The sequence below is a fragment of the Schistocerca cancellata genome, chromosome 4 (assembly GCF_023864275.1).
Source record: "Schistocerca cancellata isolate TAMUIC-IGC-003103 chromosome 4, iqSchCanc2.1, whole genome shotgun sequence".
In the NCBI taxonomy this organism is placed as follows: Eukaryota; Metazoa; Arthropoda; class Insecta; order Orthoptera; family Acrididae; genus Schistocerca; species Schistocerca cancellata.
In genome coordinates this window covers 93,635,196-93,648,268 of record NC_064629.1, presented here as the reverse complement: position 1 = coordinate 93,648,268, position 13,073 = coordinate 93,635,196, and the positions used below count along the sequence as shown (strand labels likewise).

Genomic DNA, 13,073 nt, shown 5'->3' with positions numbered 1-13,073 from the left:
AAATCACTAGATTCTCTCTGTGATGTGGACATTTTCCTATCATTGGTTTGAGGAAAAACGCGAAGTACTTTGCAAAGTCGTAGGTGACTGCTCCAATATTACTCACAATTGGACGTAATGGCACGTTATCTTTGTGGATCTTAGGCAATCCATGTAGCCTAGGTAGAACTGGACTATTTGGTTTCAGCCTGTTAATTACCTCCTTTGTTAAGGAACTGTTAGGCAGAAGTTCTGCTGTTCCCCGCACCACTCGGGTAGTAGGATCCTTATCAATTTTGCGATATCTTGAATTGCTTAATAAAACATTGATATTATTAATGTAGTTCTCTTGTAGCATTAAAACAGTAGAATTAGCTTTGTTCGATTTAAGCACCACTCTATCCGGGTCTGCACCCAAGTTCCGGAGGGCTGCCTTCTCCTTAGGCGAGATGTTGCTATTCGGCGGTGTAACTCATCTCAACACACCACAAGACCCCCGGCGCACTTCCCTAGTTTCATCTGTCACAAGACTGCAACGAATCCTTTCTCTCACTAATGCCATACTTGTTTTACGTTTGATGTTATTTACAGCGGCGCTATTAATAAAATGCACAGTTTTTACGAACTTTGGAATAATACCCTTGTCTCTGCAACTTAATAAGAATATCAGAGAGATAAGAAACCTTGCTGTTTTTTTCACGTAACGTATCGAATATTCGAATACACTGCACCAGTTCCTCCCCGTAGAACTGCTTTATGTGAGATTTAAAACTTTCACGGCGTACACATTGTTCTACAAGATTACAGGAGAACTGCCTGATGTTTGTAACGTCTTGGTGAGACGTAGAAGAGATGGCACACTTGATCATTCAGTATATAAAAAGCCCACTCACACAGACCTTTACTTGCAAGCCGCTAGTTGCCACCATCCGGCACAAACGATGGATATTCTGAAGACCTTGATTCACCGAACCCACGTCATCTCTGACACCGATAGTTTGCAAACGAAACTGGAGCACCTGCAGACTGTATTTCTGAAGAATGGGTATTCGTCCCAATAAGTGGAGAGAGCAGTGGAGACCTGTAAGTGACAGAGCAAAGAAGAGAAAGAGGCGTTTAAAACGACTGACTATTTACCATAGACTGCTAATATTTCAGCACAAATAGGCAGAATACTAAGAAAATATAAAGTAAAAACAATCTTTCGCCCTCCTGCAAAAGTTTCGCCGCTGTTGGGATCTGTCAAAGACGACCTAGAGCTGCGCAATGCAGGTGTTTACAGGATTCTGTGCGAATGCAGCAGATCTTATATAGCGGAAACGACGAGTTCCGTGCAGGATCGCATAGTAGAACATCAGCGACATACTCACCTCCTTCAGCCTTGTAAGTCTGCCATCACCAAACCCTGTTATTTCCACTGGTCATATAATGAATTACAGTGAGACGAAAATTGTGGCCCATATGGCTAACTTTTGGTGTTCTATTATTAATGAATCCGTTTAAATACGAATGTCTGACAGTGAATTTCTTATTAACCGAGACGGCGGTTTTGAATTGAATTCGGCATAAAATCCAGTCATTGAAAAACTTCGTGTCCACTGTAGCCGGCGTAGTTCTGTGAGGGAAACGCGGGAAGTCAATCTAATTGATATCGATGCAGCGAGTTTTCACCGCGGAGGGCACGCGGCGCAGTAGAATCAAACGCACTCAAGTAGCGCACGCGAAACGCCAAGTGAATCCACCACGCCATGTGCCAGCGGGGCCGTAAATAGCAGAGCTCAGTGCGTTTTCGCCAGTACCACCTGAAGATGACCATAAGACACGTGCCGAAATATTGTGGGAAGAAGTTACAAACATCCGGCAGTTCTCCCGAAATTTTGTGAAACAGGTAGAGCATTCTTTAAAAAAGCGTGGTCAATTTTCTAAGAAACATACACCTACAATGGGCCGGCCGAAATGGTCGTGCGGTTCTAGGCGCTACAGTCTGGAGCCGAGCGACCGCTACGGTCGCAGGCTCGAATCCTGCCTCGGGCATGGATGTGTGTGATGTCCTTAGGTTAGTTAGGTTTAATTAGTTCTAAGTCCTAGGCGACTGATGACCTCAGAAGTTAAGTCGCATAGTGCTCAGAGCCATTTGAACCATATACCAACAATGCCGACCCAAACGTTCACAGAACATTTTTTTTTATGACGACGTGATTGCACAACCGCGTGAGGATCCTCGATGACGCATCATAAAGACTAGGAGTTGACCCAAAATTGAACCTTGTGGGACTCCCTTTCTACTTTCTCCCTTATCACTAACATTTTTTTTTTCCTTCCAACAGTTTGAATTATTCAGCAGAACTTCTCGCATTCTGTTTATTAAGTGTGAGTCAAACCAGTCGTTTCCCATCATTAATATGATTATAATTAGAAGTAGTAAATGAGTTTGACATGGAAATACTGCGTTTCGTTATCCGTGTCCGTTTAACACATTTTATTCCTCTGTCTGTGAGATATGTTTCCTTAAAGTTTGGCCATACTTTTTTGCAAATTTTGTATTGATACAGGCAATAGGGGATACAATATGATGTCGGAATTCGATAACAGGAATGGCGAAAGTATTTAAGGTTATTAGATTGTTAGAAAGATGCACCATATTAGCTGCTTATAATAACTAATCTTTATTCACGACAGACTGTTCTGACATTTATTGCCACTGTCAAGTACCTACCAATACAATTTTGGTGAGAACGTGTGTAAATGTGAATGTCATTTATATTAAAGTGAATATATTGTACTAACGTGCAGACTGATGTGACGTTCATGTTATGTCATTAGCGAACCGTCTTATAACTGTCACTATTTTGATAAGATGGTAAATGACGTAAATATATTGAATATTATACGTTGGGTGTGATCTGGCAGTAGTTTGACAACTCAGCTCTTACGGCGTTATATGTTTACAAAGATTATGCAGACGAAGAGCGATATTATTTTACTAACTAAAGTTTTTCACGATTATCTTTGGTTGTTGTTACTTCCGATTTATCCATTTCCGTATTCTAATAGTTCAATCAAGTACACACGTCAAAAAAAGTTTTCATCACTCCTGAAGATAGACGTTGGCTGTGGATATTGTATCACAGACGCAATCCCTTTGACTGCTCAGAGATGTCATTAAACCCGCCCAAAGATGTAAACAACCATGCATGGGCAGCGCCTATTAGACGGAGGGGGTTCGACAGCCGATCTTTTCCAGTCATTCCACCAGGAAGGAGGTTCACGGCTCGTGCTGTCTGTAGTTCAACCATGCCTAGAAGCTCAATTCCGCGGTTCGATCGCGTACGCATTGTTACTTTGTGCCGGGAAGGTCTCTCAACAAGGGAAGTGTCCAGGCGTCTCGAAGTGAACCAAAGCGATTTTGTTCGAACATGGAGGAGATATAGAGAGACAGGAAATGTCGATGACATGCCTCGCTCAGGCCACCCAAGGGCAACTACTGCAGCGGATGAGCGCTACCTACGGATTATGGCCCGGAGGAACCCTGGCATCAAAATCACAATGGTGAATAAAGCTTTTCGTGCAGCCACAGGCCGTCGTGTTACGACTCAAACTGTGCAAAATAGGCTCCATGATGCGCAGCTTCACTTCCGACGTCCATGGCGAGGTCCACCTTTGCAACCACGACACCATGCAGTGCGGTGCAGATGGGCCCGACAACATGAAGACTAGACCTCCCAGGATTGGCATCACGTTCTCTTCACCGATGAGTGTCTCATATGCCTTCCACCAGACAATCGTCGGCGACGTGTTTGGAGGCAACCCGGTAAGGCTGAACGCCTTAGACACACTGTCCAGCGAGTGCAACAAGGTGGAGGTTCCCTGCTGTGTTGGGGTGGCATTATGTGGGGCCGACGTATGCCGCTGGTGGTCATGGAAGGTGCCGTAGCGATTGTACGATACGTGAATGCCATCCTCGGACCGATAGTGCAACCATATCGGCAGCCTATTGGCGAGGCACTTCTTTTCGTAGACGAAAATTCGCGCCCCCATCGTGCACATTTTGTGAATGAGTTCCTTCAGGATAACGACATCGCTCGACTAGAGTGGCCAGCATGTTCTCCAGAGGAATCTACGCCGAATCACCGTTCAGGAGTGGGACAATCTGGACCAACAGTGCCTTGATGAACTTGTGGATAGTATGCCACCACGAATACAGGCATGCATAAATGCAAGAGGACGTGCTAGTGGGTATTAGAGGTACTGGTGTGTACAGCAAATCTGGACCACCACCACTGGAAGTCTCGCTGTATGGTGGTACAACATGCAATTTGTGTTTTTCATGAGCAATAAAAAGAGTGGAAATGATGTTTATGTTGATCTCTACTCCAATTTCCTGTACAGGTTCCGGAACTCTCGGAACCGAGGTGATGCAAAATTTTTTTGATGTCTGTATTTCAGGTAGCACTTGTGTCTAACTTCTGTATGCTCCTTTAAAATTTCTTGTGGGTATTTTCTCGTGCGTATATAGCTTTACAATTCTTCACGAACGTTTATTGTAAAACCTTTTGGCATTCTGGGCAGAATTTGGAGCGTATTTTCGATTTATCAACAGTGTGGTTTTGATATTTCAAATGTAGAAAGAAGCTCGACTGATTATTCTCGCTGCCTCTGATGTGTTCCTTATATCTGACGTAAAAATTTATTCCCGTTTGACTAATTTAAAGGCTATTACAACTGCCACGTGTGATTTTATACATACCTGCATTACCATATTCGGATGTTCTAATGGGGACAGAACGCATTTTTCTTGAAAAATCGTTATTGAATGGAAAGGCTAGTTGAATACTTGTGGCTTCAAAAAGTACATTAATTTTGTTGGAAATTCTAGCAAAGTACAGAGTTGGTACGTACCTTATTTTTTATTTAGGTGATGTTTCTCGAGTCAGGCATATCTCGCTGTGTATTGTGTTCTGCTTTGCTGTTTTACACTTACAGTATAATTTTATGATTATGTTGGGGTCAAAGTCATTTATATGCGCTGTATAACGAAGTATGTTAAGTTCTTTTTGAATTTATGGTTCTTCTGGTGGTAGGTTATTTCATCTACTAATAACTGAATGAAAAATTGCTAGTTTATGCGACATTGGATGACAGAAACTGGCCTTTATAATGTTGTCAGAAATGGTATTTTTTCTATAGATATCAAACGTATGGTGATTATTATTTTTGCTAATTGTGAGATATAGATAGTTAATGGTACTGTCTTTCTCAATTTCCATAGCGAAATCAATTATAAAGTGTTGGCTGAGTTTTTGGTGGATGTTTTCGATATCTGCATCGTTGCTACCAATCAACATGAGGATACCATCTACATACCTAAAATAGTACCCAATTTTTTGAGAGTAGGCCAATTTGAGTTAAAAAATTTCTCTTCGAGAGAATTTAGGAAAATATCGGATAATGTGCCTGCTGCACTATTAGCTACGGATACTCCATCTGCTTGGATATAAATTTTGTTGATAAATTAAAAAAATTGTGATAGTGCTAATTCCAAATGATATATGATTTCCAGAGTTCCAGTCAAGGATATTTTCCTGTATTGTAACAGGTTATATATTATAGTTTGGATAGTTTCCTATACTAGTACGTAGATTGGTGACAGCAAATGAAATAAATTTACCAGTGGGTAGTATTTGTATAGGGTGACCGGGCCAAATATCTCACGAAATAAGAATCAAACGAAAAAACTACGACGAACGAAACTCGTCTAGCTTGAAGGGGAAAACCAGATGGCGCTATGGTTGGCCCGCTAGATGGCGTTGCCATAGGTCAAACGGATATCAACTGCGTTTTTTAAAATAGGAACCCCCATTTTGTATTACATATTCGTGTAGTACGTAAAGAAATATGAATGTTTTAGTCGAACCACTTTTTTCGCTTTGTGACGGATGGCGCTGTAATAGTCACAAACGTATAAGTACGTGGTATCACGTAACATTCCGCCAGTGCGGACGGTATTTGCTTCGTGATACATTACCCGTGTTAAAATGGACCGTTTACCAATTGCGGAAAAGGTCGATATCGTGTTGATGTATGGCTATTGTGATCAAAATGGTTCAAATGGCTCTGAGCACTATGGGACTCAACTGCTGTGGTCATAAGTCCCCTAGAACTTAGAACTACTTAAACCTAACTAACCTAAGGACATCACACACATCCATGCCCGAGGCAGGATTCGAACCTGCGACCGTAGCGGTCGTGCGGTTCCATACTGTTGCGCCTTTAACCGCTCGGCCACTCCGGCCGGCTTGTGATCAAAATGCCCAACGGACGTGTGCTATGTATGCTGCTCGGTATCCTGGGGGACATCGTCCAAGTGTCCGAACAGTTCGCCGGATAGTTAGGATATTTAAGGAAACAGGAAGTGTTCAGCCACATGTGAAACGTCAACCACGACCTGCAACAAATGATGATGCACAACTAGGTGTTTTAGCTGCTGTCGCGGCTAATCTGAACATCAGTAGCAGACAAATTGCGCGAGAATCGGGAATCTCAAAAACGTCGGTGTTGAGAATGCTACATCAACATCGACTGCACCCGTACCATATTTCTATGCACCAGGAAATGCATAGCGACGACTTTGAACGTCGTGTACAGTTCTGCCACTGGGCACAAGAGAAACTACGGGAGGATGACAGCTTTTTTGCACGCGTTCTATTTAGCGACGAAGCGTGATTCAACAGCGGTAACGTAAACCGGCATAATATGCACTATTGGACAACGGAAAATGGCTGCGACAAGTGGAACATCAGCGACCTTGGCGGGTTAATGTACGGTGCGGCATTATGGGAGGAAGGATAATTGGCCCCCATTTTATCGATGGCAATCTAAATGGTGCGATGTATGCTTATTTCCTACGCAATGTTCTACCGATGTTACTAAAAGATGTTTCACTGCATGAAAGAATGGCAATGTACTTCCAACATGATGGATGTCCGGCACATAGCTCGCGTGCGGTTGAAGCGGTATTGAATAGCAGATTTAATGACAGGTGGATTGGTCGTCGAAGCACCATACCATGGCCCGCACGTTCACCGGATCTGGCGTCCCCGGATTTCTTTCTGTGGGGAAAGTCGAAGGATATTTGCTATCGTGATCCATCGACAATGCCTGACAACATGTGTCAGCGCATTTTCAATGCATGTGTGAACATTACGGGAGGCGAACTACTCGCTGTTTAGAGGAATGTCGTTACACATATTACCAAAAGCATTGAGGTCGACGGACATCATTTTGAGCATGTATTGCATTAATGTGGTATTTGCAGGTAATCTACATCTACATTTATCCTCCACAAGCCACCCAACGGTGTGTGGCGGAGGGCACTTTACGTGCCACTGTCATTACCTCCCTTTCCTGTTCCAGTCGCGTATGGTTCGAGGGAAGAACGACTGCCGGAAAGCCTCCGTGCACGCTCGAATTTCTCTAATTTTACATTCATGATCTCCACTGGAGGTATAAGTAGGGGGAAGCAATATATTCGATACCCCATCCAGAAACGCACCCTCTTGAAACCTGGTCAGCAAGCTACACCGCGATGCAGAGCGCCTCTCTTGCAGAGTCTGCCACTTGAGTTTGCTAAACATCTCCGTAACGCTATCACGATTACCAAATAACCCTGTGACGAAACGCGCCGATCTTCTTTGGATCTTCTATATCTCCTCCATCAACCCGATCTGGTACGGATCCCACACCGATGAGCAATATTCGAGTATAGGTCGAACGAGCGTTTTGTAAGCCACCTCCTTTGTTGATGGACTACATTTTCTAAGGACTCTCCCAATGAATCTCAACCTGGTACCTGCCTTCCCAACAATTAATTTTATATGATCATTCCACTTCAAATCGTTCCGCACGCATACTCCCAGATATTTTACAGAAGTAACTGCTACCAGTGTTTGTTCCGCTACATATAATCATACAATAAAGGATCCTTCTTTCTATGTATTCGCAATACATTACATTTTTCTATGTTAAGGGTCAGTTGCCACGCCCTGCACCAAGTGCCTATCCCTTCAGATCTTCCTGCATTTCGCTACAGTTTTCTAATGCTGCAACTTCTCTGTATACTACAGCATCATCCGCGAAAAGCCGCATGGAACTTCAGACACTATCTACTAGGTCATTTATATATATTGTGAAAAGCAGTGGTCCCATAAAAATCCCCTGTGGCACGCCAGAGGTTACTTTAACGTTTGTAGACGTCTCTCCATTGAGAACAACATACTGTGTTCTGTTTGCTAAAAACTCTTCAATCCAGCAACATAGCTAGTATGATATTCCGTAGGCTCTTACTTTGTTTATCAGGCGACAGTGCGGAACTGTATTGAACGCCTTCCGGAAGTCAAGGAAAATAGCATCTACCTGGGAGCCCGTATCCAATATTTTCTGGGTCTCATGAACAAATAATGCGAGTTGGGTGTCACACAATCACTGTTTCTGGAATCCATGTTGATTCCTACAGAGTAGATTCTGGGTTTCCAGAAATGACACGATATGTTAGCAAAAAACATATTCTAAAATTCTACAACGGATCGATGCCAGACATAATAGGCCTATAGTTTTGCGCATCTGCTTGATGACCCTTCTTGAAAACTGGAACTACCTGTGCTCTTTTCCAATCATTTGGAACCTTCCGTTCCTCTAGAGACTTGTGGTACACGGCTGTTAGAAGGGGGGCAAGTTCTTTCGCATACTCTGTATAGAATCGAATTGGTATTCCATCAGGTCCAGTGGACTTTCCTCTGTTGAGTGATTCCAGTTGCTTTTCTATTCCTTGGACACTTATTTCGATGTGATCCATTTTTTCGTTCGTGTGAGGATTTAGAGAAGGAACTGCAGTGCGGTCTTCCTCTATGAAACAACTTTGCAAAAGGTGTTTAGTATTTCAGCTTTAAGCGTGTCATCCACTGCTGTAACAGCATGCGTTCTCAGAAATGATAAGTTCACAGAGGTACATGTATCACATTGGAACAACCGAAATAAGATGTTGGTACATACATACATTCTGTATTTTAATTTAATAAACTTACCTGTTACCGACTGTTCGTCTAAAATTGTGAGCCATATGTTTGTGACTATTACAGCGCCATTTATCACAAAGCGAAGAAAGTGGTCCAACTAAAACATTCATATTTCTTTACGTACTACACAAATATGTAATAAAAATGGGGAGTTCCTATTCAAAAAAACGCAGTTGATATCCGTTTGAACTATGGCAGCGCCATCTAGCGGGCCAATCATAGCGCCATCTGGTTTCCCCCTTCAAGCTAGACAAGTTTCGTTCTTTGTAGTTTTTTCGTTTGACGCTTATTTCGTGAGATATTTGGCCCGGTGTGGTGTCCGTACTGTAAGACCTTCGGTACACACACCATCAAGATTATTTGACTTGTCGCTCTAACGAAGCAGGCGAGTGTGAGCAACATGTCTCGTGGTCTTATTGTGGCGTGTTTATCTTCTGCCATTAGGTCAGACGACAGAAATGCCACTTGCACGCTTAGAGTAGCAGATTTACGGTGACCAACTTTAAACAGAACTTGATTAAATTTCACACACATTTATTAAAATAATAAAAAGCATAGACATTACGCAACTTGATTCTGGATGCTGTTTACAATTGACAATCTGAAGTTCCTTTGGTCTTGGTACGTTAATCTTATTCTCACATATCTCTGATATGTGACAAAGTGTCTGTTCATACACTCCTGGAAATTGAAATAAGAACACCGTGAATTCATTGTCCCAGGAAGGGGAAACTTTATTGACACATTCCTGGGGTCAGATACATCACATGATCACACTGACAGAACCACAGGCACATAGACACAGGCAACAGAGCATGCACAATGTCGGCACTAGTACAGTGTATATCCACCTTTCGCAGCAATGCAGGCTGCTATTCTCCCATGGAGACGATCGTAGAGATGCTGGATGTAGTCCTGTGGAACGGCTTGCCATGCCATTTCCACCTGGCGCCTCAGTTGGACCAGCGTTCGTGCTGGACGTGCAGACCGCGTGAGACGACGCTTCATCCAGTCCCAAACATGCTCAATGGGGGACAGATCCGGAGATCTTGCTGGCCAGGGTAGTTGACTTAAACCTTCTAGAGCACGTTGGGTGGCACGGGATACATGCGGACGTGCATTGTCCTGTTGGAACAGCAAGTTCCCTTGCCGGTCTAGGAATGGTAGAACGATGGGTTCGATGACGGTTTGGATGTACCGTGCACTATTCAGTGTCCCCTCGACGATCACCAGTGGTGTACGGCCAGTGCAGGAGATCGCTCCCCACACCATGATGCCGGGTGTTGGCCCTGTGTGCCTCGGTCGTATGCAGTCCTGATTGTGGCGCTCAGCTGTACGGCGCCAAACACGCATACGACCATCATTGGCACCAAGGCAGAAGCGACTCTCATCGCTGAAGACGACACGTCTCCATTCGTCCCTCCATTCACGCCTGTCGCGACACCACTGGAGGCGGGCTGCACGATGTTGGGGCGTGAGCGGAAGACGGCCTAACGGTGTGCGGGACCGTAGCCCAGCTTCATGGAGACGGTTGCGAATGGTCCTCGCCGATACCCCAGGAGCAACAGTGTCCCTAATTTGCTGGGAAGTGGCGGTGCGGTCCCCTACGGCACTGCGTAGGATCCTACGGTCTTGGCGTGCATCCGTGCGTCGCTGCGGTCCGGTCCCAGGTCGACGGGCACGTGCACCTTCCGCCGACCACTGGCGACAACATCGATGTACTGTGGAGACCTCACGCCCCACGTGTTGAGCAATTCGGCGGTACGTCCACCCGGCCTCCCGCATGCCCACTATATGCCCTCGCTCAAAGTCCGTGAACTGCACATACGGTTCACGTCCACGCTGTCGCGGCATGCTACCAGTGTTAAAGACTGCGATGGAGCTCCGTATGCCACGGCAAACTGGCTGACACTGACGGCGGCGGTGCACAAATGCTGCGCAGCTAGCGCCATTCGACGGCCAACACCGCGGTTCCTGGTGCGTCCGCTGTGCCGTGCGTGTGATCATTGCTTGTACAGCCCTCTCGCAGTGTCCGGAGCAAGTATGGTGGGTCTGACACACCGGTGTCAATGTGTTCTTTTTTCCATTTCCAGGAGTGTAGCTCGCGCGTTCAGGTATCACTGCCCGAGTGTGATCCGTGAGGAGAAAAGGTTCTACGTTAGCAGCAGTCTCATTGGCTGCGTTATATATTAATACGCGGATCGGCAGAAGCAGAATTTGGTCCGTCTCTAAGGCAGCGCCATCTCATTGTGCGTAGATGGACGAGCACTGCGCCTGCGCTGTTGTGCTTAGCAGGCCGCGCTCTAGTGGGAAAGTTGTGTACGCGCTGACTACGCGGAACTACGTACACAACACCGGGTCACGATCACTGGACCACCCTGTATATCTTTTAAATTTCTTGCCAAATTACTCGAGTTTTTGACTTTGTACTTTTTGTTGAAGGTTTAAAGCTAAGTTATTAGTTTTTTTTTGTTAAGATGTTTGAGGAGAGGTGGAAAATTTATCTGCTGGTACAGCATACGGGTGGGGAAAGTACCACAGTCTGATTTTCGATTGCGGCTACGGTCTGATGAAGTGGAGTGGCTGAGTATTAGGGGACGGCCCATCCTGCCTTGATCTGGCCCCCCTACCTTTTACCAATTCCTTCAGATCCTCGAACGCCATGTTCTCCGCCTCGCCTGTCGCATCCGTCTCCCCTCCCCCACGCGGATCCTGTAAGACCTCATTCCGTTCCCCCACCTCCACCTTTTCCTTGAATGGATACGGATCCTGTACACCTCCCAAAAACTCGATCCTCCTCACCCGCTTGTCTCCCCCATCCTCTCCCTCCCCCGCCCGATGCCGCGCCTGTATTCCCATGTCCCACCCGGTCTCCATCTCTCCACCCCCCTTACCCTCTCCCAAGGTGGCTTCCGCCAGCTCCCTCTTCCTAATGATGCCCTCCTCCCTCCATCTACCCCTCCTACCAACTTTGATCCTCCCTCCCTCTTCCTGTGTTTGCTCCTTTTGGCATCCTCCCTCACTTCTCTCCCCCCCTTCCCTCCCTCCTCCATTTCTCCCCACTCCTCCCCTGGGCTTCCCCTCCCCTGTCCCTCTACTCCTCCTCCTATCTCCTCAGCCATTGACATCTTTGTTCTCCCCTCCCCCCCCCTCACCCTTCTTCCGCACTTGGCAGGTCCCCGGACTCGCACACGCTACGTGGACATTCGCGCGCCGGAGATCATCGCCATTAGTGTCTCGTGTGTGTCGTCGTGTTTAGTGTTTAGTGTTCACCGTCACACTCTATCATTCACCAGTGCCATTGACATCTTCAGTGTTTGTGCTTCGTGTAACAGTTTGTAGTGTGGCTTGTCATCGAGTGTGAACGGCTTCATGTTTTTTATGTTCGTGTGTCTACTGTTTTTCCCCGTCGTTTTGTTCCAACTCGTGTGTCTTCTCTGTTTTATCATTGTACCATCTTTGGCTGAAGAGCGGCGTATTGTGCTGCTGCCAGCCTACCTGTTATACGGGTATTAAAATCACAATAAAGAAAAAAAATATTAGGGGGCGGCGTGAGGACGGGAGGTTTGTTGTTGCAGGCGGCGAGGAGAGGCCGGTGCAGAAGACGGCGCAGGTGGTGCTGGAGCGAGACGCGGAGACGGGCAGCCTGGGGGTGACGCTGCGTGGCGGCCGCGCAGGGGAGCCGCCCGTCTGCCGGCCGCTGCTCGTCACCACCGTGCGGCCCGGGGGGCCCGCAGACAGGTCGGTACACTCTCCATGCACGACAGGCTGCAAGCCCGCAGCTCCGTATAAAGTTTGACGTGATTTTAATCACAAACAGGTACTTTGCGTAAGGCTTGTTTCATTTCTTCACTCGATTTGAGCCCCCTACGGACAGTGATTTAACTTCCGATTCCTCAGTAATTTGTCGTGCGATCAGAGTGACGTTGTTTCCGAGCGTCTGTCTACTTTGCTCCAGTAGTCTTTTCCGGTTGTCTCTGGTGATCAGAATCTAGAACCTTCTTTTGGAACATATCCCTGATC

At 45.9% G+C, this 13,073-nt stretch overlaps 1 protein-coding gene across 1 annotated transcript in view; it reads left to right on the top strand.

Annotated features, from left to right (window-relative positions):
- The window catches only part of LOC126184530 (glutamate receptor-interacting protein 1), a 538,419-nt gene that overhangs the window by 245,012 nt on the left and 280,334 nt on the right, over positions 1 to 13,073 (top strand). The window contains exon 4 of the mRNA XM_049926935.1: positions 12,629 to 12,791. Within this exon, the coding sequence (XP_049782892.1) occupies positions 12,629 to 12,791 (163 nt within the window). The remainder of the gene's footprint in view (positions 1 to 12,628; positions 12,792 to 13,073) is intronic.